At 37.3% G+C, this 27,396-nt stretch overlaps 1 protein-coding gene across 3 annotated transcripts in view; it reads left to right on the forward strand.

The window, feature by feature from the left end:
• The window catches only part of UEVLD (UEV and lactate/malate dehyrogenase domains), a 50,314-nt gene that overhangs the window by 9,799 nt on the left and 13,119 nt on the right, over positions 1–27,396 (forward strand). Inside the window, exons 3-8 of one of the 3 annotated variants that reach the window (XR_008663431.1) lie at positions 526–591; positions 7,589–7,752; positions 11,073–11,208; positions 11,886–12,004; positions 16,165–16,267; positions 26,657–26,801. Coding sequence is in view for 2 of the 3 variants with exons in the window: in XM_055317780.1 (XP_055173755.1) it covers positions 526–591; positions 7,589–7,752; positions 11,073–11,208; positions 11,886–12,004; positions 16,165–16,267; positions 26,631–26,801 (759 nt within the window). In the remaining variant the exon portion in view is untranslated. Of the gene's footprint in view, positions 1–525; positions 592–7,588; positions 7,753–11,072; positions 11,209–11,885; positions 12,005–16,164; positions 16,268–26,630; positions 26,802–27,396 lie in introns of all 3 variants that reach the window. The other 2 variants (XM_055317780.1, XM_055317781.1) reach the window with 2 other exon arrangements.

The following is a 27,396-nucleotide window of genomic DNA, read 5'->3' on the forward strand; positions in this document are numbered from 1 at the left end:
CAACTTTATGATACAGTATCTTTATTTTACAGATGATGAAACTGAAGGTCAAAGAGATTGAAGTAACCAAAAGTTGCATGTGTCTGAGTGGGAAAAGTAGGCCTAGAACCTGGAATTTCTTTTTTTTTAAGATTTTATTTATTTATTCACGAGAGACACAGAAAGAGAGGCAGAGACACAGACAGAGGGAGAAGCAGGCTCCCTATAGGGAGCTCGATGCAGGACTCAATCCTGAGAATCCAGGATCACACCCTGAGTCAAAGGCAGATGCTCAACTGCTGAGCTACCCAGGCATCCTGGAACCTGGGATTTCTATGTCAAAGCCCTTTGTGCTCTCAGCTGTCCTCTTGGCTTCCTAAGAAAACAATATATAGTAATTTTCTCTTGTCAATATATTTACAGATTCCTAGATGATGAACTTTAGAAATTATGTGTGCTTCTGTATATGTGTATGTGCATGAACAAACTTTAATATTGTTTTTTCTATTTTTGAGTACATATTTTGGGGCTTTTTTTTTCTTTCAGTATTCAAAGATAGTTCCCAGAAAGACCTGCTGAATTTCACTGGCACTATTCCTGTCATGTACCAGGGTAAGTGAGAAAATGTTGGAATTTTGTAAAAGAGCAGTTTCACAAGAACTTATATTTGTTTAGTTCCATAACATTCTCAAAGTATTTTCACATGTATGTATATATGACCTGTATAGAACCTTATTGGATATAGCAGAATGCCGTCCCATTCAAGGTGGCCTAGCTTAATATCTACAAATTCAATTCAGTTCAACAAGTACTTACTGAGTGCCAACTATGTGCCTATACTCTGTTAGGTGCTGGGGTACAGAGGAGAGAGTAAGACAGATGTTGGGGAGGAAGACCTTCCTCTGCCCTGTGGTCCTTTTAGCTGGATTTCAAATCAAATTGACATGAGACAGATGAAAAGGAGAAATTCGAACTTAATAGGCACGCATATGAGGAATGCACACAGACGTGAGATTCCAAAGACAGTGAGGTAGCATGAAGTTTTTGTGAGCTAAGGAAAGGGAAGAGGCCTGTGGACACAAAAGGAAGAAAGACCATTAGCAAGAAGGGAAAGGAGATGCTTGGAAAAACAAAGATTGCCCTATTATGCAGATAATGTTTTTAGGTAAAGGGGAGTCTCTATTAAGAGTACTCTTCCTGTGAATGGATAAAGATGTGGTTTATGTATACAATGGAATACTACTCAGCCATTAGAAATGACAAATACCCACCATTTGCTTCGATGTGGAACTGGAGGGTATTATGCTGAGTGAAATAAGTCAATCGGAGAAGGACAAACATTATATGGTCTCATTCATTTGGGGAATATAAAAAATAGTGAAAGGGAATAAAGAGGAAAGGAGAAAAAATGAGTGGGAAATATCAGAAAGGGAGACAGAACATGAGAGACTCCTAACTCTGGGAAATGAACTAGGGGTGGTGTAAGGGGAGGTGGGCAGGGGGTGGGGGTGACTGGGTGATGGGCACTGAGGGGGGCACTTGATGGGATGAGCACTGGGTGTTATTCTATATGTTTGCAAATTGAACACCAATAAAAAATAAATTTATTTAAAAAAAAAAAAGAGTACTCTTCCTGGAATATACCCTTTTTTCCAGAATAAATATAGGCATTTGAGAGGGAGACAGCTTTTCCGGCATCTGCTGTATTTCAATTACTTTTAACTCAAAATAATCTTTATGGCAAAGTGGCCCATCTTGAGCATCATGCCCTGAGCCCCTGCACAGACATAGACCTGCTCTTTGGAGAGTTCACTTTGCTTTCCCTAGTAAAATGCAAGGGTCGCACCTTTTTCTCCACTGCATCAATGTTTTATTCCTCTCCCTTCTCCTCTGTATGATGTCCCCATTCTATGGGTGAAACTGAATCTTAGCCTAGTCAAGTGATTTACCTAAGACCACACAGCTGGTATTAGGCTATAACTTGAAACTCCAGTAGTACATTTGGGGGTCATTATAGCTCAAAGGAAGCAACATCTTTTCAGATAGCCTGACAGCTTAAAATAGTTAAGTGTTTGCCTAGCAAAACAAAACATCACTAGCTTCCCTATACTTAATTCTTCCTATATGTGCAGACCTACTTCCATCAGTGTTCAACAGGACTAACCTTTCAGATAGGTATCATAGGTGATTGCTTATATAATATGATGTAAAGAACACCAGTGAAGCATTGGTTCTAATATATGTCTCTGAAGGGGTGCCTGAAATTCCACAACTAAAAATTTATTCCTCTTTTAAAATGCAAATAATCCCAGGAAGGATGTTATCCAAAATCACTAATAAACAGTGCTGTGTTTATAGAAAATGCTTGATAAATGTTTGTTGAAGGTCAAGTTCATTTATTTGATTACTGACTACCAAAGGAATTTGCTGGGCATTTGAGAGAAGAAGTGCCCTTAAAAATGGGCTGAGGAGGGTCTGAAAACAAATGGGGAGAGAACAGTGGAGTTTGCTCCTTTGCAAAAGATTCAGTTCTATACTATGGGAATATTCTGCCCCCAAAAAGATGCCCAGAAGCTATATTTTGGGGGACTTTTTTTCAAAGTAAGTGCTTTGTATGGTATTCCCTAGACTTTTACAAACCCTCTCTAATTTCTTCCCCTCCATGGTGACTTATTGCCTGAGGCTCACTCATGTTTTATTCTGCCTCTGTTCATGTCCCACCGTGACACCTCCTTTGCCACAGGAAGTGCATTGAAATTCAGTTTGGTTTTTATACATAGGAATGTGGTTGGAGATGAAAGTAGATAGCAGTGAGCTCTGCAGAAATTGAAGAATTTTTATTTTCCTCCTTCTCCTCTCCTGCCAAGCTCTCAGACTCTTTTCTAACTGCCTCAACACCTTTGTTCAGATATGATCCCCATTACTTGTGTTCTGCATTTATTATGATTAGGTGTTAAAAAGAGAGAGAATTATTGCCCACCCCAATGATTGATTGGTTGATTGACTTCATTCTTATTAGCCACCCCAGTGATATCAAGGGCAGTTACATTTTACAGAGGAGCTCATGAATTTAAATGAATCACAGCTTAGTAGCATTTCAGTTTCAAGGACAATGTGGGAAAGTAACAGGAAGGCATAAAACTTATTTTAATATCATTGGTATGATGCCCCTCGTTGGCATTCTGCGTCTCCAAGAGCCAAGGAGTTATTTCACTAATTCTCACACTGGGTCTTCCAAGGTAGTAATGGTACCTGCAGTATCTTCATTTTTTCAGTACATTCTTTTTTCTTCTTTGCTTTTGAGTAGAATTATATCAACTCAATATAATCCACACTAGTTATTTCCTTTTGATCAGAAGGTCAGAATGTATTATCTCTCTTGTCTGTAAAATGGTACAATAATAGAGCCTCACTCTAAAATTAGGAGTATTAAATGAATTACTGTAAGTAAAGCTCTTGGCATAATGGCTGGCACATAATAAATGTTTAATAAATTGGCACATAATAAATTTTTAATAAATTATTAATTGTCTGCCTATATTTTTCACTTTCTAGTTTTATTAGTATAATAATGATATATACTCACGCTAAAACAATTTAAACAATTGAGAAAGGAAGTGGTTAAGCTTATACCTAACTTTCCACCCAGTCCTAATTTCCCGAATAAATCTTCCATCGGTATTTCCTTATGTATGCTTGCAGACATTTTCTAGATTATTTGTTATCTTCAAGATAGTGTCAAGGTTGTGATGACACTTTTTCTTCATCCACTCATTTAGAGATGTGTATTCATCTTAATAAGATGATACCCATCTGAACTTCACTTACAGCTAACTTAAATTATATTTTTATGATATAATTACTTCAGATCCAAGGACTCTACCAGCAGTTCTGACTCTTTGGTAATGAATTTCTGAAACCTAAATGGGCAGGTACAAGGCAGGACATTTGTCGACCAAAAAGAATGGGAAAGAAGGAAGAAGAGAACAAATCAGTAGTGAATCTTACCAGTTAGACACAGGAATCCTGTTCACTGGTTGCTTTGCCAAGCATGGGCTGTTCAAATGCATGGATGCTGCTGGGGAGGTGCATTGCGGGAGGCAGCAAATCCTTGATCAATTAGGAATATACCATCAATAGACATTCCTTTTCTTTAATGTGTAGTGATTAGTGGCACCATCAGGATTTGTCCTACTTCTCCAGCAATATTATGAAACAAAAAAAATCCGCATGGTCTAGAACAGTGGCTTTCTAATGTTTTGATTGTGACGCATAATAGTTTTATATACATAGGTAGCATACACATGCACGCATACACACTATATACATGTATATGAAACGCTATACTACTTGTCATATATTCTATTTTCTTTTCAATTCCATTTTACAATGTTGCTTGCAGCCTACTAAATTAATTTTGTGACCCTACTAAATTAATTATTGTGGCCACAATTTGAAAAACACTACTTTATTTTATTTTATTTATTTATTTATTTATGATAGTCACACACAGAGAGAGAGAGAGGCAGAGACACAGGCAGAGGGAGAAGCAGGCTCCATGCACCGGGAGCCCGACGTGGGACCCGATCCCGGGTCTCCAGGACCACGCCCTGGGCCAAAGGCAGGCACCAAACCGCTGCGCCACCCAGGGATCCCCCTGAAAAACACTACTTTAGAGAGTATATGACATTCGACAGAGTGCTTCTGGAGGAATTTGATGGTGTGTCTCAGTACCTGTCAGTCACTTTGTGGTGCTATGATCACATGACTTCATAATCATAGAATTATCTATCATCAATAGCTATGCCTATACCCAAATTATAAATACTTAGACACCATGGTGACAGATATTAACTTAACAGTTATTAATAATAACAGTTATTAACAATAACAGTTAACAGTAACAATAACAGTAACAGTTATTAACAATAATATTGTGGTAATAACAAGTCATTATGTTGTATAGTGAAACTAATGTATGTCAATTATATCTCAGTTTTTAAAATTGTTTTTAAATTTTTTTTTAATTTTTAATTTTTATCCATTTATGATAGTCACATAGAATGAGAGAGAGAGAGGCAGAGACACAGGCAGAGGGAGAAGCAGGCTCCATGCACCGGGAGCCCGACGTGGGACTCGATCCCGGGTCTCCAGGATCACGCCCTGGGCCAAAGGCAGGCGCCAAACCGCTGCGCCACCCAGGGATCCCTGTTTTTAAAACTGAGACAAAAGTAGAGGAGGAGTGTGATTCTGAGAAATGATAGAAAAAAATAGACCCACAAGTATCAGGACATTTCTTTTTTTTTTTTTAAATTTTTATTTATTTATGATAGTCACACAGAGAGAGAGAGAGAGAGGCAGAGACACAGGCAGAGGGAGAAGCAGGCCCCATGCACCGGGAGCCCGACGCGGGACTCGATCTGGGGTCTCCAGAATCGCGCCCTGGGCGAAAGGCAGGCGCCAAACCGCTGCGCCACCCAGGGATCCCTATCAGGACATTTCTATACTGATTTACAATCCTACCTGCACATTAGAATTACATGGGAAGCTTTTAAAAAAATTCTATCCACACCCCATCCCACCGAATCAGTAACTTTGGGGGAGTGGCCTGGCTATTGGGATGTTTCCAAGTACCTTAAGTGAGTCTACCATGCAGGTATGGCTGAGTATCATTGTATCCTTAGAGGAAGAAGCAAGATGAGAAAAGCTGTCAGTGGGAGGAGGATTTCCTTAGCAAGAAAAGGACTGCAGTGGGAAATAAAACTTTTAATTTAGACCCAGCCTATTTCCAAAATGGGTTTTAGGTAAATTACAAAAATTGCCAACCCTACATGGTTCCATGTCATGTATTTTTCTAAGCATTTTACATACCTTAACTAATTCCATCCTCAGAGCAACCTTGTGGGGTAGGAGCTATTATTATTACCATTTTATAGATTAAGGAATTGAAGCACAGAAAAGTTAAGGAACTTGCCTAAAATCATATAGCTAGTCATGGGTAAAACTAGAATTTGAACCTAGACATTCTTGCTCCTGAGCAGCCATATTCATAAATACAGTGAAAGACATGCAGTAAGACTATGAAAGCAGGAATGACTATCAGAAGATACAGTAGAACAGCTAAGGTAACTGATCAGATTTGTAGTTTAAGTTTGGTTTTGCATTTTTATTAGGTTTAGCTTTGGGCTTCCTGGCAATCAGGGCAGTCAGCGGGCATAATGTATGTACGTGGCTTTTGTTCTCAGTAGGCATAATGTATGTACATGGTTAACAATGGAAGAGCACGCATGCCTGTCTCTTGGTATGCCAAAATTTAAGAACCACTAGACAAGGGGACTGATAAGGTTATTTTCAGGTCTACGTTCTATGTTACCTAACCCAGCTCATTCGCAATTAATGAGGAACTTGAAGGTCAGCATCAAATGTATCAAATTCATCTTTGTTAATTCATCCATTTTTAATTTGTTCATTCACTCCTGTATAAGAAACTTATTGTCAGACAGTATGTTAGGCACTATACTTGATGCAGGGGATCTAGAAATGAATAATACATAATCCCCTGGAAGTTTACAATGTGAAAGGAAACACAGACCTGTAAGGAGATAACTTCAGTGCAGAATAAGTATAAAAATAGAAGTGTCCACTGCTTTTCAAAAGAGTTGCAATAGCTCCATTTGGGTGGAACAAAGAAGGTTATGTAGAAAAGATGCTGTATCCCAAATTCCTGGCATAGTAGCTCCTGTAAATATTTATTGAATTTAATTAGATGAACTGGCCATTGTCTTATTTAACTTTCTTCAAGTGTTATGCTGGTGCTTTACACTATGGGAACATGAAAATGGAGAAGTAGGCCTTGATTTATACAAATTCTTTACATATACACTTAACTACAGATCTTATTTTTTTTACGATTTTATTTATTTATTCATGAGACACACACACACACACACACACACACACAGAGAGGCAGAGACACAGGCAGAGGGAGAAGCAGGCTCCTGTGGGACCCAGGAAATTTAACAAAAATCCCCTACCCCTGGACAAGCAGAGCAGGACTAACTCCATTTTGTGCTGCACCTGCCACCTGTATGGCCCCCACATGACCTGCTTATTGCTTAAGGTGCTGCCCCACCCTAGTCAAGCCTCTGGGCACACCCTAATTGGAAATCGGCTCAGTGATAGGCCAGTTCAAATGGATACTTTAGGGTAAAATGTAATTCAATCGGCCACCTGCTTGTGGACCCACCACTGTGCAACTTTCTGCGTATCCCATTGGCCACTGGCCCCTATAAAGCGCTACGCCTCTCAGTCTCGGGGTCCAAGTCCCTGAGTCCCTGCTCCGCTGTGTCGGATATGCTTAGACCCAAGCTCGAGCTTGTAAATAAACCCTCGTGTGTTTGCATCGGTGTCGGCTCCATGGTGGTTTCTCAGATTCGCGATCTTGGGCACAACAGCTCCATACAGGGACACCCTGGGCCGAAGGCAGGCGCCAAACCTCTGAGCCACCCAGGGATCCCCTAAACTACACATCTTAAAATGCCACCTTGCTGTATCATGAATGTAATGTGCATACTTCATCATTGTCTGAAAGTGTGTTTGTCTCAAATAGGTAATACCTATAACATACCAATTCGTCTGTGGATTTTGGATTCCCACCCGTTTGCTCCCCCCATTTGCTTCTTAAAGCCAACCGCAAACATGGGAATCTCAGTTGGAAAACATGTGGATGCTCAAGGCAGAATTTACTTGCCCTATCTTCAAAACTGGAGCCATGTAAGATCAATTTGGATTTTCTTTTATGAGCCTTTATTTTTCTGAGTATTTCTCTTTATCCTAATGGTACAAATAAGTTACTGAATTTTCTTTCAGTGGTATTTCTCACATGAACTTTAAAAGTAATTTGAAATTGAGCTCCCTGGAGTCACCCAAGTTCCAGAACCCCAGTGGCAAAAAGCAGCCTGCATGAAGTGCTGTCTATAACTATTACTGGGAGCTCAATTATTTGGAACCAACTATTATTTGCTCCCCCTCTTTTTATGGTTGTTTACTGCTTGATTAAAGCACATGAAAAGCTACTGGCAAGATAATGGACACTATTTCTTAGTCCCTCCTTATTAAAGATTCTTATGTAATATGTGTATTTATTTGTAGTTTTGCCTGCTTTTTACTTTTATGTAAATTGAATCATACTATATATAACCTTCTGTTATATGTTTTGTTTTAACTGAACATTTTTAAAAATTCATTCACAGTGATATATGGAACTAGTTTATTTAGTTCATAAGTTTTCACATTATGCAGTTTTGTTTTCTGTATTTTTTTCATCTACCATTATGCTGAGCACTTCTCATTTTAAACAATATTTTCAAAATACATGGTCTTTAATTGGTTACCTGATACCACATAAAGATATTGGCATTATGTATTTACAAATTGCTCTGTTGTTAGAAATTGAATAATGAGCATCCTTAAAGATAAAGATATGCAAACATAAGGGTGTATATATTATAAATCTTTAATAATTTAGTAATGATAAATCTCTAGGAATGGAATTACTGGATCAAAGTTTATAAATGTTTTGAAGGCTATTCTTACATATTGCCAAATTGGCCTCCAAAAGGTGGACAAAATGTATGTCTATGATCACTTGAAATCAGCATAGAATACCTCTTTTTCAGCACCCATGTTCTGGCAGAAAGTATTATTATTAAAACAAAACAAACTTTTGCTTATCTCCATATATTTATTTAGAAGGGTATATAATGTGTTCTCATTTTTGGAAGTAAGATTTTTATGAAAGGATAATTTATAATATATTTATATGTATCCAGGATGTTGTGGGACAGGAGGACCAGGAATCCTTGAAAGAGACCAGGGATAGGTCAAGGGTCAAGTATAGCTGGAGTAAAGGATGGTGTTAGGATTACAACTTTTTATTTTATATACATCTCATAAGAAAGCATGCAGTTATGGGCATGTTTTACTTTGTTTTTATACTTTTCTGTATTTTTAATATGTATAAAACCTTTAAAAAAGAAAAGAAATACAAAAAGAAGTGATGCACACCAAGTAGTTGGCAATGGAGAATAGGTGGAGGAACATTGACTTTTTACTTTATGAATTTGTATGTCATTTGCATTATTTGGTGATTTTCATAAATAAGATTGATAGATCAACGTGATAAATTAGGCATAATAAAAATTTGTCAGTTGGAGGGACCTTAATGTTTTTCTGTTATTTGAGAAATTGAAATCTTTTTCATATATTAATCAGTCATGTATGTTCCTTCTTTTTTGAATTGTCTTCTGTCTCCTTCATCCATTTTTACCCTTTTTTTTTTTTTTTTTAGCTATCCTCAAACAGTATTTTGACATCTCTAGCCTGTTGTGGGAATTTATATTTCCTGTTTCCCTTTTCTCATTTTCACTTGCATCTCTTTTCATAGTTTTGTTTGTATGGTAAATACTCAGATAATAGTCTAGCTGAGGTTGTGCTTGACTTCAGACAATATTGGTTTCATTTTACTATTCTGAACCTTTTTATTATATGCTAAAACTAGATTTTTTAAAAAGATTTTATTTATTCATGAGAGACACAGAGAGAGAGGCAGAAACTTAGGCAGAGGGAGAAGCAGGCCCCCTTCAGGGAGCTTGATATGGGACTCAATCCCAGGACCCTGAGATCACCATGTGAGCCGATGGCAGATGCTAAACCACTGAGCTACCCAGGTGCCCCTAGTTTTCTTTTTTTTTAATTTAATTAATTAATTTATTTATTTTTAAGATTTTTTATTTATTCATAGAGACACACACACAGAGAGAGGCAGAGACAGAGGCAGAGGGAGAAGCAGGCTCCATGCAGAGAGCCTGACATGGGACTCTATCCTGGGTCTCCAGGAGGTGCTAAACCGCTGCACCACCGGGGCTGCCCCTCTTTTTTTTAAAATAGAATTAGAACTAGTCTTAAGAAGACATTACATTATTTAAATTGTCCTATTTAAAAGTACTACAGTAACTTTAAGTTCCTTGTGTGGTTGGAATTATAATTATGTAGTACAATTACGCAGAATTTTGGAGCTGAAGGAATCTAGAAATGTCTAGACCAAGGATTACAGACATTTTCCATAAGAGATTCAATGTGCTGTGTTAGACCTATATTTTAGACAATATTTACTAACATATTTAGGGGTGAAAAGGTATTGGATCTGCAATTTATTCTCAGTTGGTTCAGAAAAATATGGAGAGGGAAAGAGACTGAGAAAATATGTGCTAAAATGTTAACATTTGAGTGATCTGGGTGAAGAATATATGAAAATTCTTTGTACTTTTTTGCAACTTTTATATAAGTCTGCAATTATTTCACAATTAAATAATTAAAATAGGGGGGGGGGCGCCTGGATGGCTCAGTCGGTTAAGCATCTATCTGCCTTCAGCTCGGGTCATGATCTCAGGATCCTGGGATGGAGCCCCTCATTCACCTCCGCTCCCTGCCCAGTGAGGAACCTGCTTCTCCCTCTCCCTTTGCCCCTCCCCCTGCTCGGTTCTCTCTCTCTCTCTCTCTCTCTCTCTCAAATAAAATTACTTTAAAAAGTCAAATAAAAAGATAGGCAGATGGTTCCTGAACATATAAGTACTTTGCTATAAGCACATTCATGTTATTTTCTCATCTTTCGGAGATGTAGACTAGCATTTCTCTAATTTTCAGTTAAAAGAATTAAGTAATTTTTGGCTTAATACTATCATGTAATTTGTATGGTAGTTTTCCAAAAATAAGAGCATAATGCAAAACTTTCTTTTAGTTAACTTTAGATAATGTATAGTAATGTATAGGTTAAGAAGGTAATATTCTTTTTTTTTTTAAGATTTTATTTTATTCATTCATGAGAGAGACAGAGAGAGAGAGAGAAAGAGGCAGGCAGAGGGAGAAAGCAGGCTCCCGCAAGGAGCCCAATGCAGGACTCAATCCTGGATCCCCAGGATCACGCCCCAAGCCGAAGGCAGACGCCCAACCACTGAGCCCCCCAGGTGTCCCAAGAAGGTAGTATTCTTTAGGAAATTTTTTGCATAACTTTTCCTTTTGTGTGTATTCTGCAGCCTAAATCTGTCATTGTTGGACTAATTAAAGAAATGATTGCCAAGTTTCAAGAGGAACTTCCCCTGTATTCTCTATCATCATCTGATGAGGCACGGCAGGTAGACTTGCTAGCCTATATTGCAAAAATCACTGAAGGTTTGTATTTTTTGTTAATCAGAGAGTTATGAATTTACATTTTCTCACTAATATCCTTTACTCTCTGCTACTGGATTTCTATAAATAAAAATATTCATGTATCTGTACATATCTGTGTTGAATCAAAAATTCTTTCCTATACATCTGTCATAGGGTGTTACCATATAGTTCCAATGAATGTGGTTTCTTAAAATGTGAAAGCTTACTCTTATACTGACAGATAAAACAGTTTGTGTTTGTTCAAAATTACTTGATATATATTAATGATCCCAAACCTTTTTCATTATATACTTAAGTATCTTTTTGCCTCATTCAATATTGGGCCAGAAAATCTCTGATTCTCCATGTTTCTCATTGAGGATAAGTCAGATATCCACACTTATGAAAGTCAGTAAGGCATTGAATATTTTTGCCTTATAGACTAGAGCAGTAAGAATCAGAATGCTTTTCAGAATTATGGAAATCCTATTTTTTAGTCTTAGGCTCTGTTGAGGAGAATATTTACTGAGATTCCTGTTTGTCTTGCATTTCACTTGTTCAAGTATTTTCGAATGCTTATGGAGTAGCATCATGTTTTCTGTCCAAGCTATTGAAGGTTGGTGTACTTTTTTAAGATGCTAAAAAAGATTTTTTGATATTATTTCAAAACTCTCATGATAATTCACTTTTATTTCTAGGTGTCTCAGACATAAATTCAAAGAACTGGGTAAATTATGAGCATAAAACCGTCAATAAAATTACTGTGGTTGGAGGTGGAGAACTGGGTATTGCCTGCACATTAGCAATCTCAGCAAAGGTATGTAAGCATAGTGGTTAGATATCCGTCTATCACATTGCTAGACTTTTAGGTAGTTTATGTTTAACATACAAGAAATAATGACTTCATTTTGTCATGTGGAAAAAACTCATTTTACCTTAAAATGTATTTAGTAACTTGGCAAAAAAAAAAAAACCTGAAAGCTCTCATCAGGGATATTGCTTCTTAATTAGTACTTGGAATAGGCTTTTAAAAAGTTATTTGAAATAAATAAATAGATAGATAGATAGATAGATAGATAGATAGATAGATAGATAGTGATTTGAACAGGATCCCTGGGTGGCTCAGCGGTTTAGCGCCTGCCTTCGGCCCAGGGCGTGATCCTGGAGTCCCGGGATCAAGTCCCATGTCAGGCTTCTGCATGGAGCCTGCTTCTCCCTCTGCCTGTGTCTCTGCCTCTCTGTGTCTCTCATGAATAAATAAATACAATTTTTTTAAAAAAAGTGATTTGAACAATGGGCTCATCATCCTATTCCAAGGGAAACCTCAACCTGACATTCATCTAACTTAGTCACCAATTCCTTTGTGTTTTCTGAGTCATGACGCTTTAATTAAGCTCTTATTTAATGTAATACTTAATTTTAGCTCTTTCTAAAATTAACATTTTTTCTTAAAGATTGCCTTTTCTTGTGTAATTACTCTATATTCTCTTAAGATAATAATTTCTAAGTTAATATTTTACACTAGCTTGAAATTTATTTTTCCATCAGTCCTTTTTACTAGATCTTTTTGTATATAAATTATTTTCAGGAAAGCTTAAATTCTCTTCCAGAGAAGTTCAAAAGACCCTCCAGGGTCCCAGTATCATGGTAACGGCATGTCTGTGTCTTTTTTTTTTTTTTTTTTTTTTTTAATTTATGATAGTCACACAGATAGAGAGAGAGGCAGAGACACAGGCAGAGGGAGAAGCAGGCTCCATGCACCGGGAGCCCGACGTGGGATTTGATCCCGGGTCTCCAGGATCACGCCCTGGGCCAAAGGCAGGCGCCAAACCGCAGCGCCACCCAGGGATCCCAGCATGTCTGTGTCTTTTCAGGGATGTAGCCCAGAGTAGAATAGCTGCTCCTCTCTGTTTATTTGGTAGCTGACATTTTGTTTTTACTTTTCTATTAAAATGTTGTCATCTAAGTTCTTTCCTTTTTACTTCAGACTCACATATGTCTCAGAGATAGGTTCTACTTTAGTAAATAATTAAATTATATCCAGGGAGCTAGAAAATTTTAAAAGCTGGCTGTGTAGAACAACATATGCTGACTTTTGACTTCGCTTCATTTCCTCCACCCTCCATCTGAATATACTAACTAGTCAATCCCTCTTAATTGGAATTTGAACTGTTTTCAGTTCCTTTGTTACTAAACAGAATCCTTCCATAAATACTGCTTTACGAGTTGCTTATTTTCTCCTCTGAATTTTCTTTAAGGTGTACATAATCTCAAAAACAGTACTAGTGAATCAGAGGGCATGAATGGTTTTTATGGCACTTATTACATATTGCTAGTTGCACTTCAGAAAGGCAGATTTAGGGATCCCTGGGTGGCGCAGCGGTTTGGCGCCTGCCTTTGGCTCAGGGCGCGATCCTGGAGACCCGGGATCGAATCCCATATCGGGCTCCCGGTGCATGGACCCTGCTTCTCCCTCTGCCTGTGTCTCTGCCTCTCTCTCTCTCTCTCTCTGTGACTATCATAAATAAATAAATTAAAAAAAAAGAAAGGCAGATTTATGCTGCTCATAACAGTTATGCACATCAATCTGATTTTTTGACATCCTTAACAGTATTGAGTTTTATCAATGTTGTTGAGTTTTGGTAAGTACAAGAAAGCCCCTTAAAAAAAAAAAAAAAAAAGGAAGGCCCCTTAAAGTCATGTTTCTTTACCATCTCACTATCAGTACTCCTTTGTAAACTGTCCAAATGGAAATTTTGTTCCATTTTCTTTGTAAATATTAATATTTTGATACAAGATACATGCAATGTTATGATACAGTATTAGTCATAATAATATCAGTAGTAGTGGTGGTCATAGCGCCAGCAACTGACCTTTACTGATTGAATGCTTACTAGGTGCCCGGCGCTCAGCTAAACACTTGACTAATTTTTACTAAATTTTACCTAACCCTATATGTTGGGTACTATCATTACTACCATTTTACAGATGAAGTTGCATAATTTGCCCAAAGTCACACTGTTAATAAATGGAGGCAGGATTTGAAGTAAGGCAGTCTATTTACAGAGCCTGTATCCTAAATCTTTTACTACTCAGGCTGTGGCTTTCAGACCAGCAGCACTGGTGATACCTGAGATCTTATTGGAGTTGTATTATCTAAGGTCCCACCCCAGACCTATGGGAGCAAATCTGCATTTTGACACAAAACCCCTGGTGTCCCATGTGCTGCACTGATCTAAATTGTGATCCCCTCCCGCCCTTTTTTTTTTTTTTTTAAGATTTTATTTATTTATTCGTGAGAGACGCAGAGAGGCAGAGACACAGGCAGGGGGAGAAGCAGGCTCCATGCGGGGAACCTGATGCAGGACTCAATCTCAGGACCCCAGGATCATGACCTAAGCCAAAGGCAGATGCTCAACCACTGAGCTACCCAGTGGCTGAATGATGATCCCTTAAAGTATGGGAAATTCTGCTTTAAGCCATAATGTTATCCTGCTTCATTATTGCTATCATACTTACACACAGACATTAGGTCATTTCTAGCTCTTTAAATATCCTTATACATGTTGTATTATGTTACCTATGTACTAATAAACTTGTAGGATAATTTCTGTAAATGAGATAGATGGATTAAAGGAATTACCATTTTTAATTAGCAATAATCAAGCCTTGGATAAACCTCATTGGTACTGCGCAAAGCTGGAATTACTCTTTTTAAATTTTGGTAGAACTTGTCAAATTATCCTCCGTATCAGTTGTACCAGTTTATTCCCATATCCATAGTATGTAAGAATGCCTGTTTTCCCACATTATTGTTGTTAAACTTTTGGGTCTTTCTGTGTCTCATAATTAAAAATGATAACTCAGTTTTCTTTGCATTTCTCTTTCGAGTGTAGTTGACAGTAATAAAATTAATAGGTACAAGTTAGAGAGGACTTCTCTCTGTCAGCTCTGGGTCACATAGTAATCCTCATAGCCCCATGAAATAAGGCGAAGTTCAGTGACTTGCCCAGTGTCACAGAGCTAATAATGCTATAGATGGGTTTTCTTTTGTACTTTCTGCCTGGCAGTCTGGTGGATCCCTGGGTATTCTTGCCTCTGTACCCTAATATAGGAAAGATCCTCAAACTGCTTACCACTTTAGAAGAAGACCTTCCATAGGGCACCTGGGTGACTCAGTTAAGCATCTGCCTGCAGCTCAGGTCATGGTCTCAGGGTCCTGGGATCCAGCTGCACATTGGGCTCCCTGTTCAGTGGGGAGTCTTCTTCTCCATCTCCCTCTGCCCCTCCTCACTCCTTGTGTTTTTTTCTCTCTCTCTCAAATAAATAAATAAATCTTTAAAGAAAAGAAAAAGAAAAATACTCATAAAGCATAAAGGTAACTTGACTCTGAGAAGTTTCTGTGCCGTCATTTACAGTTAGCCTACTGTGGCAACCAGAGAGCCATCTACAGGCATGTGGAGTGTTTTCCGTTAGATATCTGGGAAGAGTTCTACATGATAATAGGATTTTATTTTAGATTTATTATCTTTTTTTTTTAAAGAGAAAGTTAGCATTGGTATTGACTTTCATGCTAGAAATGAGGCATTAAAATAGAGCAAAAAATCACTCTCAGTACTTTCAAAATGGAAATTATGACATTAAAATGAAAACATAAACTCAAGAAACAGCAGCAAATGTATTCAGTGCACCAAATTATCTTAATTACTCCTGTCCCATCAAAGGAAATCTGCAATCTGTGACTTCTGGGTTAAGTCCTACTAGATCCCAATTTTCTGTTAAGCCTAAAGGATCACATTTCAAAAGTTCATAGTAGTTTCTTCCTTGCACATCCTTTTCACTGCTATTATATTACCTTTTCTTCATAAGACAGCATACGAGGCTGTGCATTCTCCTTTAGCTTCACTTCTGAATGAACTTAAATTGAGTAACTGGCTGTGTTTGTGTAATGCTGTATGTTCTTATTATACTGTACAGGGCATTGCAGACAGACTGGTCCTCTTGGACCTCTCAGAAGAGACGAAAGGAGGGGTAATGGACCTTGACATCTTTAGCCTGCCTAATGTGGAGATCAGCAAAGGTCTGCTTATAAGATGCTTGCCTCATATTTGAGTCCTAGAATTTTTTTTTAATACACTTTTTTTGGAACAGTTTTAAGTTTTAAGCAACATTGAATGGAAGGTTTCCCATATATATCCCTTTATCCCTGCACATGGACAGCCTCCCCCATTATTAGCATTCCCCACTAGAGTGGCACAATTGATGAGCCTACTTTGACACATCATTAATCATCCAAAAGTCATAATTTACTTTGGGGTTCATTCTTGGTGTTGTACATTCTGTGGGTATGGACAAATCTATAATGACATGTATTTACCATTATAGTATCTTTTACTACCCCCAAAATCCTCTGTGCCCTGCCTTGAGTCATAGAATTTTAATGCTAAGAAGCATTAAAGATCACCTAGTCCAAGTTCCTCATTTTACATATTAGGGAAACTAAGATTCAGATAAATAAAGTGACTTATCCAAAGCCATACAGATTGTAATTGATTATATAAACAAGAGTCAGATGAGCAGATAACATTCTTATTGGTCAGAAGGATTTATTCTGTCTTTGACTTAAGCTACAGTATAAATTTGTTTTCTTTGATTGGTTCCATGCTCATAATATATTGGTTAAGAGCACTGGTTTTAGAGATGGGGGTCCGTCCCAACTCTGTCACATTATAACTCTGGCATTTGTCAGGTTATATAACCTCTCAAAGTTTAGTTTTATCATCTACGAAGTGGGAATAATACTTACTATATCTTGGTATATGTCAGAGTTAAGATTTTTACAAAAAATGCATATGGCTTTCACCAAAAATATATTGTTAAAATAAGTCTTAATAAGAACAAAAAAGACTTTGTATCCTTTTTTTTTAAATTTATTTATTTATGATAGTCACAGAGAGAGAGAGAGAGGCAGAGACACAGGCAGAGGGAGAAGCAGGCTCCATGCACCGGGAGCCCGATGTGGGATTCGATCCCAGGTCTCCAGGATCACGCCCTGGGCCAAAGGCAGGCGCCAAACCGCTGCACCACCCAGGGATCCCGATTTTGTATTCTTAATAAATAAAAATATAAATGTTAGGAAAGTAGTTTTTATCTCATCTTAATTTAAATATTTGCATATATTTTATAATGTCCATAGTGTACATATATGTAGGTAAATACCGATTTGGGGATGTGGGCTTAAAATATATATATATATATATCACACACACACACACATATATTTAAAGATTTTATTCATTTATTCATGAGAGACACACACAGAGAGAGAGAGAGAGAGAGAGAGAGAGGCAGGCAGAGACATAGACAGAGGGAGAAGCAGGCTCCATGTGGGACTCAATCCCGAGTCTCCAGGATCAGGTCCCAGGCTGAAGGCAGTGCTAAACTGCTGAGCCACCCAGTCTGTTCCCCAATTTTTTTTTCCAAAAATATTTTATTACTAGAGATGCATGATCAAAAAAACTGGAAGACAAGGTTAAAGCTAAAGTCAAATTGTAATATGTTCTAGTTGTTTGGCTTTCCTTATTTAGGTCCCCTGAATTCCTTGCCCATATTTTCCCCAAAAAAATCAAGGTAGTCAGTCACAAGCCTGATTGTAGTAAGAACAACAGTGGGTGAGAAAAGTTGAAATTATACCTGCATGTTATACTTTGGGTGTGATATTTGAAGTAAGCTTCTGGATCCCTGTAGGATATAACCAGTTCATTTTCCTTGTCTAGAAAGAGTACAATATTTGCTTTAATGATCCTTTTGTAGGCATCATATAGAGGATCCCTTAGGGAACTGGTTATTCTCTTGTGCCTGTCATTTCCAAGTACTGAAGTTCTTAAGGGACCTTTTAACTCTTCCAAATCACTTTAGGAGACGTGGACTCCAGAGGTTGTGAGGCCTTTTAGGACCTGAAGAAATTGTTTCTTCCTATGTATCTCATTAACCATCAGTAACTATCATTTCATGTAATTGAAAGAATAGACTCCTTGGAGCAGAGGTATAGTGTACTTGCTACCAACTAGGGAATGTTGAATGAGTCCACACCATCTTAGGGCAACTTTCATGTTCTTCTTGTTAATTTGGTTATATATTCCTGATAACACTGTATTTACTACTATTACATGAAGAATTTTATCTGTTTATTTATTTTTAAAGATTTTATTTATTTATTCCTGAGAGACACACACACAGAGAGAGAGAGAGAGAGAGAGAGAGAGAGAGAGAGAGAGAGGCAGAGACATAGGCAGAGGAAGAAGCAGTCTCCATGCAGGGAGCCTGACGTGGGACTTGATCCTGGGTCTCCAAGATCAGGCCCTGAGCTGAAGGTGGCGCTAAACCACTGAGCCACCTGGGCTGCCCTTGAAGAATTTTAAATATAATGTTAACTAACATCTCATAAATATATTCCATAATATGGAGAAGTACATTAATAATTTTGGGAAATTAAAGTCAGTAGTTTTGAGAATTTGAGTAATGCTACATCATGACAGGCATTGATGACTACAACCAACCATTGTAGACTTATGCTTTGGCTCTATTTGGACTTTTTCAAAACAGCTATTAAAACATTTTGGGGATATATATATATATATATATATATATGCAGATGAGTATGCAAATATGCATAACATATATATATATATATACACACACACAGTTATGTTTATGTATGCATAGACTAAATCTGGAGAAGTACAAAGGAATAATTAAGAGTAGTTGCTTCAGGAGTCAGATGGGAAACTGGTTCTGCACTTGTTTTGTGAAGTTAATATTTTTATTTCTCTATTTTTATTTTGTACTCAAATACATGTAACATTAAATTTACCGATAGTGACATTTAGGGCATTCACAGTGTTGTGTAGCCATCACCACTATCTAGTTCCAAAATTTTCATTGCCCCAAAAGGAAACCATGTACACACTAAGCAATCACTCCCTGTTTCACCTTTCCCCATGTCCTGACAACCACTTATCTGCCCTGTGGATTTGCCTATTCTAGATATTTCATACAAATGGAGTTTTCCTACATTATGTCGTTTTTTTATGTCCGGCTTCTTCCACTTGGCAAAATGTTTTCAAAGTTCATCCATATTGTAGCATGTATGAGTACATCATTCTTTTTATGGCTGGGTAATATTCCATGGGATATCACATTTTGTCTGTTTATCAGTCTGTGGACTTCTGGGTTCCATCTTTTGGCTATTGTGAAGAGAACTACTATGAACACTCATGTACAAGTTTTGTTTGAATAACTGTTTTCACTTCTTTTAGGTATATACTCAGAAGTAGAACTTTGTGCTCATATGGCAATTCTGTGTTTAATTTATTAGTGAATTAATAGTATGCTTTTGAATATCTTTATTAATAGCACATATAGATCTAAATAGCTCTATTTCTTTGAACAGTTTCATAATATTTTGTCATATGGCTGTTTCCTGTTGGAAGACATTTAGGTTGTTTTTGTTTTCTCGTGCTTATAAATAAAAGTGGGGAGAACATTGTTATGTGAAAATTTTTGTGTACTTCTCTAGCAAGATAAAGTAGAATACTGGGTCAAAAGATACGTGTTTTCAAAATTTATATTGTTAAATTCTTCCCAAAAAAGTTGTTCCAATTTATACTCTCACCAACAGTATGTGTTCCTGTTTGCTTTCTTTTGATTACTTGTATTCTTTTTTTTTTAATATTTTATTTATTCATGAGAGACACATACAGAGAGAGAGAGAGAGAGAGAGAGAGGCAGAGACACAGGCAGAGGGAGTAGCAGGCTCCATGCAGGGAGCCTGATGTGGGACTCGATCCCGGATCTCCATGATCACACCCTGGACTGAAGGCGGCACTAAACCGCTGAGCCACCCAGGCTGCCCATATTCTTTTTTTAAAATTACTTTTATTCTAGATTAAACATAGCTAATGGGATCATTGTCCTATGACATTTTGATCATGGTTATTATGTTTATTATGTTAATCATGTTTACTAGGATATATTTTATCCTTTATAATAATAGTATTTACCATTTTTCTAAGGAATCAGTAACATATGCTAGGTACTTTACATATATTCACTCACTGTTACTTTATTTATAGATGGCTCAGAGAGATTGTGGCTTAGGACATTCAGTTAGTAAGAGGCTAAACTAGGACTTCAAACAAAAATTTTTACCAATTTCTCATGATTCATTCCAGAGGTATTCTGTGCATATAGAAACATAAATGTGTGTATGGGTATATGCATGCATGTGCATGGAGAAAAAGTGTTTAATAGTTGTAAACTTTATTTTTTTTAAATTTTTAATTTTTTTATCTTATTTTATTTATGATAGTCACAGAGAGAGAGAGAGAGAGAGGCAGAGACATAGGCAGAGGGAGAAGCAGGCTCCATGCACCGGGAGCCCGACGTGGGATTCGATCCCGGGTCTCCAGGATCCCGCCCTGGGCCAAAGGCAGGCGCTAAACCGCTGCGCCACCCAGGGATCCCTAGTTGTAAACTTTAAAATAGTGTGTTGTTGACATACGGACAAAGCAAAAATGTGCTCATTAGCCAGTGGTTCTTGAAACATAGCTTGTGGATTAATCACCTATCAGAATCACCTTAAAATTACAGATGTCTGGGGTTCATCTTACAGATGCCTGGGAATCTCCATTTAGATAAGCAGCTTTATAAAAAAAGCAGCTTAGGTAATTTTTATACCCATGAAAGGCAGTATTCTAAAAATTATACATAGTGACATAATTGCAGATTATAGAATCAGCATAGGGGAGTATGACCAACATTTTAGAAAAATGAACTAGAACAATAGAAAATATTACAGTAGTATTAAAGGAATTTTCTGTGATTTTTTTATTTTTCTATTATATACATGTATTGCGTTTTGGGTTACAATAGAACAATGTATCTCATGGCATGCCCATTTCATGGCATAGGTCATGATCAAAGTTTTGAAATTCACTGTATTACAGTTGAAAATCATTGATTTAAGCCCTCCTCTCCTTTCCCCCTCTATATTTACCCCAGGTAAATACTTCTTCATTATCCTCAACATGCCCTTCATACTTGAAACTGGAGTCACCTTCTCTCTAGGAAACCTTCCAGAGTAACCCTTTTGCCAAATCACTCATTGCTCTTCATGATTTTAGTATTGGTATGTGAAATTTATGTTGTATCACTTTTTTCTCTAACTGGGACATTTTATCAAAGATACGCCTTTTATTCTTAAGACAATCCTCTCTAAAGATAGAGATATGACATAACATACAGAGTTCCTGGCCTTAATTTGCCACATATGGTAAATCTTAGAAAAAGCCTCAGTGTAGTTTATACAGCTCCAAAACCCAGATCACTGTGGCAGTAATTGTTAAAGGCGCTCATTTGAACTGAGGAGTGATTCCCTACCTTATCTTTTATTTTATTTATTTATTTTATATATATTTTATTTATTCATGACACACACACACACACACACACACACACACACAGTGAGAGGCAGAGACACAGGCAGAGGGAGAAGCAGGCTCCATGCAGGGAGCCTGACGTGGGACTCGATCCCAGATCTCCAGGATCACACCCTGGGCTGAAGGCGGTGCTAAACCACTGGGCCACTGGGGCTGCCCCCTACCTTATCTTTTAATGTAAGTGTTCTTTTTAACATTAAAACAAAAAAGTCTACCTCTATTCATCAGACAAAAATATCCCTTTTAGCCATTGACTGAAATAATGCCTAAAGCTATTGGGAAGTCATTCTTTGGTGGTACTCTCCCCCCCCCAACATAAGAAGATTTTTGATAGCTGTCATCTCAACAGAATTTCTAAATTAAGGGTCATCATCATTTCTAGAATTTTATATCACAGTGAAGAATAATTTGAAAACATATTTTTATGTAATTTTTATTATAGTTAAGATGGCTTAGCACTATACCAGAGAAATAAAAACACTTGTACTGTTTCCAGTATATTCAGACTGATACAGCTAGAATAGTTCAGTGAGGTCTCCACAGCCTTTGGATGTTATTATTTGATTGCCTAATTGTCCATGGTTCTTTTTTTTTTTAATTTTTATTTATTTATGATAGTCACACACAGAGAGAGAGAGAGAGAGAGAGAGGCAGAGACACAGGCAGAGGGAGAAGCCGGCTCCATGCACCAGGAGCCTGATGTGGGATTCGATCCCGGGTCTCCAGGATCGGGCCCTGGGCCAAAGGCAGGCGCCAAACCGCTGCGCCACCCAGGGATCCCTTGTCCATGGTTCTGAATAAATAATTCAGCAATGATTTAAAATGAATGTATTTCATTTTTCAGTACATCATTCTCATAATCTGAGAACAATAATATATCAGAGCATGAAATCTTATTTGCTGGATCCTTTGACATGCTTGATACTAGATTGATATTCCTAGTATAACTGTAAGCAGCCACTGGTCTAGGGCTTACGGTTTGGGAACCAGTAAGCTTGGCAGGAAGGAGTTTTTCTGGGCTACCTATGCAGCTGGATAGAGGTAGGAGGTTTGTGCCCTGGGAATCCAGATGGTCATTGGCCTCTGACCCCCTTTTCACTATGCTAATAAGTAAGTGGTAAAGTTAGATTTGGAGCAGGCAATCTCATTCTGAAGCTCTCCCTTCTAATCCCTAAGCCCCTAAGATATAATAGGTATTATATCTAGGGCAAGGACACTATGTCACTCACTTTGTGTTCTTTGGGCCTAATACAACTACCTATAACATGACAGAAACCTCAATAATAATTTATTGAATTAATTATTATTGGATAAACTTTTATTTTGATCCTTAACCTTATAATTTATATCATATCTTTACCTAGTCATGCTTAAAGTTCTTCCCAATTCTCTTTATAACTGTAAAATCTTTTTCCTCATATTAAATCACCAACTTCTTTTAAATCAATTTTATTTTGTTCAAGTATAATTAACATACAGTGTTATATTGGTTTCAGGAGTACAATATAGTGGTTCAACAATTCTATACATTTCTTGTTTCTCATCAAGATAAGCTTACTCTTAAAAAAAAAAAAAAGATAAGCTTACTCTTAACCCCCTTCACATTTCACACATGCATGCCCCCACCCACCTCCCCTCTGGCAACCCTCTGTTCTCTGTAGTTAAGAATCTCGTTTTTTGTTTGTCTCTTTTTTTGTTGTTCATTTGTTTCTTAAATTCCACACAGAAGTGAAAACATACGGTATTTGTTCTTTCTCTGATGTACTTCACTTAGCATTATACCCTCTAGATCTATCCATGTTGTTGCAAATGGCAAGATTTCATTCTTTTTATGGCCAAGTAATATTCCACTGTATAAGATAGTTAGATAAAGATATGTAGGCAGGTAGGTAGATAGGTAGATATCCCATCTTCTTCATCCATTCATCTATTGATGGACACTTGAGTTGCTTCCATATCTTGACTATTGTGAATAATGCTGCAGTAAATATAGGGGTGAATAGATCTTTTAGAATTAGTATTTTCTTTTCTTTTGGGTAACTAGTAGTTGAATTACTAGATCATATGGTAAGTTTATTTTTAATTTGAGGAACCTCCATACTGTTTTTCCACAGTGGCTGTACCAGTTTCCATTCTCACCAAAAGTGCATGAGGGCTCCCTTTTCTCCAAATCCTTGGCAGCACTTGTTATTTCTCATCTTTCTGATTTTAGCCATTCTGATAGGTGTAAAGTAATATCTTATTTTGGTTTTAATTTGCATTTCCCTGATGATTAGTGATGTTAAGCATCTTTTCATGTCTGTTGGCCATCTGTATGTCCTCTTTGAAAAAATATCTATTCACATCCTCTGCCCATTTTTAATTGGATTGTTTGGTTTTTTGGTGTTGATTGGCATAAGTTTTTTATATATTTTAGATATTAACCTTTTATCAGATATATTATTTACAAACAACTCCCATTCAGTAGGTTGCCTTTTTGCTTTGTTGATGGTTTTCTTTGCTGTGTAATAACTTTTTATTTTGGTGTACTACTATGGCTTAGTTTTGCTTTTGTTTCCCTTGCCAGAGATAACATATCTAGAAAAATGTTTCCACGGCTGTTGTGAAAGAAATTACTGTTTTATGTTTTCATCTAGGAATTTTATGGTTTAATGTCTTCGTATTTAAGTCTTTAATCCATTTCAAGTTTATTTTTGTATATGGTTTAAGAAAAGGCTCCAGTTTCATTCTTTTGCATGTAGCTGTCCAGTTTTCCCAACACCATTTGTTGGGAAGAGACTGTCATGATATATTCTTGCCCCTTTGTCATAGATTAATTGACCATAAAAGCATGGGCTTATTTCTAGACTCTCTCTTCTATTCCATTGATCTGTGTCTTTATTTTTGTGTCAGTACCATATTGTTTTGATTACTACAGCTTTTAATAGATCTTAAAATCTGGGATTGTGATACCTCTAGCTTTGCTCTTTTTCAAGATTGCTTTGGCTATTTGGGGGTTTTTGTTAAACCATCATCTTCTAAGGGAAGATCTGAGAAGGAAGAATGCAAGAAAAATATTCTGAGTGCCTACCAGGTACGAAGAATTTAGTTGCCTGTGAGGCAGTATTTACCAAACCTTGTCGTGCATGAGAATCACATGTAGAGAGGCATTCCTGAGCTGTATTTCCCCTTATATATTTAAGTAAATCTTCAGAACATGGGATAATCTGTAATTTTATTACCTTCACAAGCTATTTTGAAGTACCCAGCCTAGTATTTAAGAACTGCTGCAGGTGACTGATAGAAATGGAAGACTCTCTACTTAGTCAGAAGCAGCTTAAAGTTAGGTGTAAAGATACACATGCAAGATGTAAACAGTAATTCATGACAGCAAGAGAGTAATGAGGCAGTATATGATTAATTGCTTAGAGAATGGCATAGACAGTGAGCACTCTTGGGGTTGTGTGGAGAGAGATACTACTTTCAGCTCAGTAGGATTGAGATATGTGCCAGATCTACCAGGATTAGGGAGATTTGGATTGCCATGGAGAATAGGGGGTGAGAATGGGGAACGTAGGTATCGGTAAGTGACTAGATCTTGAAGATGGACAGATGAGTAAGACAAACAATTCCTGCTGTCACAGAGCTCGTAATGTGTTTAATGTAGTAGGCAGTTGAACATATATCTATCTAACATGTGGTGAGTACAGTGAGAAACATTCCAGATAGAAAGAATTTGGATAAAGCCCACATCAGGAAAATGAGAGAAATATGCTGGGGTAGGATAGGAACCAATTCAGCTTGAGCCAGAGGTTTACATGGAGAATATAAAAAATACTAGCTTCTAAAAAAAAAAAAAATACTAGCTTCTAGGCTCAAAAGAAGAGAGTAAAAGGCTTGGAAGCTTGGCAAATTTAAGGAGTAGGAAGCTTTTCTTGTGCTTTCAAAATCATATCAGGCTGCTACTACTCTGTTTATTCACAAGGCAATCTTGAGAGTGAGGGCATTTGTAGCATTCAAAGTAGAGAAAGTTAAAGGGGCTGGGAGAAAATAAATCATTCTGGCAAGATGGGTTGGGACCAAATTCTAAGGTCATAAATTAAACTGTTCACTGCTACTTGGTAATATGGACAAGTCACCTAATCTCTAAATAATCAGTTTCCCATTGTGGGCTTCAGTATAAGGAAAATTCTGTTAAAAAAAAAAAATGAAGGGACGCCTGGGTGGCTCAGTGGTTGAGTGTCTGCCTACGGCTGGGGGTGTGATCCTGGAGACCCAGGATTGAGTTCCACATCAGGCTCCCTGCATGGAGCCTGCTTCTCCCTCTGCCTGGGTCTCTGCCTCTCTCTCTGTGTCTCTCACGAATAAATAAATAAAATCTTTTTTAAAAAAATTAACCAAGACATTTTATCTTGATTTTCCAACCATTTTTTTTCTTCTTAGAGTAGAATCCTTAGTAAGTAAAACAGATACAAGCAGAACTAATCTGCTTGGAGAGGTCAAAGGAAACAGTATGGAGCTATGCCTACCTGCCTTCTTTCCACTTATTCCTAATCCTTCCACATGGCCTCTGAGTCATTTTCAAGGAACTCTAGGACTCCTAAACTCACAGTTTAAAAATCAGTGATGCAATTGATTATAGGTTCATTTTGCCTATAGTATATTACTTATTTTTCGTAGGAAAGTTGTACATCACAGGAAGAAATGAAATCCTTGTTTATAGGTTCTGGATCCTGTACTTTATTGCTCTCTTTCCCCCCTTGGGATACACTCTTGCTCTTAATCATCTTTCTGGAAGCAAACCCCAGCACTTTGTATACTTTGATGGATATAGAATTGATCTGGAGGCACATATGCCCAGAAGCTCAATTCTTGTTGAAAAAAAAAAAAAGAAAGAAAAGAAAAAAAAAAGAACTTGATTAAAACCTAGATCTCAAGCTCAGACTGTTTCTTTTTATTCATTAGATTTGTCTGCCTCTGCTCATTCCAAGGTGGTGATCTTCACGGTCAACTCTTTGGGTAGTTCTCAGTCCTACCTAGATGTGGTGCAAAGCAATGTGGATATGTTCAGAGCCCTTGTCCCAGCTCTGGGACATTATAGTCAACATAGTGTCCTGCTCGTTGCATCTCAACCAGGTAAAAGGTTTTATTCTAAGTTAATCTGACAGTCCAGTGCATCAGTAGAATTGCTATTACTGATAAAAGTCATAAAACTAGATTATAAAGAAACAGCTAGACTATTCATATTGCTCTTCTCCTGAACAATATAGTACTGACATATCCTGTCAACCAGTTGCTTCTTATGACTGGCAATAACTAGAAGGTTACAACTTACAGTTTTTTATGTAATACTACCATCATTCTGTTCCAGGTTTTTAGCCATGTCTCCTTCAGTGAGAAAATGGTTAAACACCCAAGAGAAAAATACAATGGCTTATGTGAAAGATCTTTTGTTAACTGTAAAGTGTCATAAAATGTTGGCATGCCAGTGTGCATTTTTCACTTTTTGCGTATTACAAGTTGTTTTTGGAATTATTTTACTTTAAAAAGAAATATTTTCAAAGAATTAGGTGGTACTGGACTCAAATTGGTGAACAGGGTTTCTTAATGTTCCCAGTATAAAGGTATGCATTTTACATGTTTTCCTATAGTTACTGGTTGAGGGACACTGGTCTCTTTAATTCCTGACATCCTTTTGGCATGGCAGGAAAAAAGTAGTTGTGTTTGTTCA

The sequence above is a fragment of the Nyctereutes procyonoides genome, unplaced genomic scaffold, assembly GCF_905146905.1.
Source record: "Nyctereutes procyonoides isolate TBG_1078 unplaced genomic scaffold, NYPRO_anot_genome, whole genome shotgun sequence".
NCBI lineage: Eukaryota > Metazoa > Chordata > Mammalia > Carnivora > Canidae > Nyctereutes > Nyctereutes procyonoides.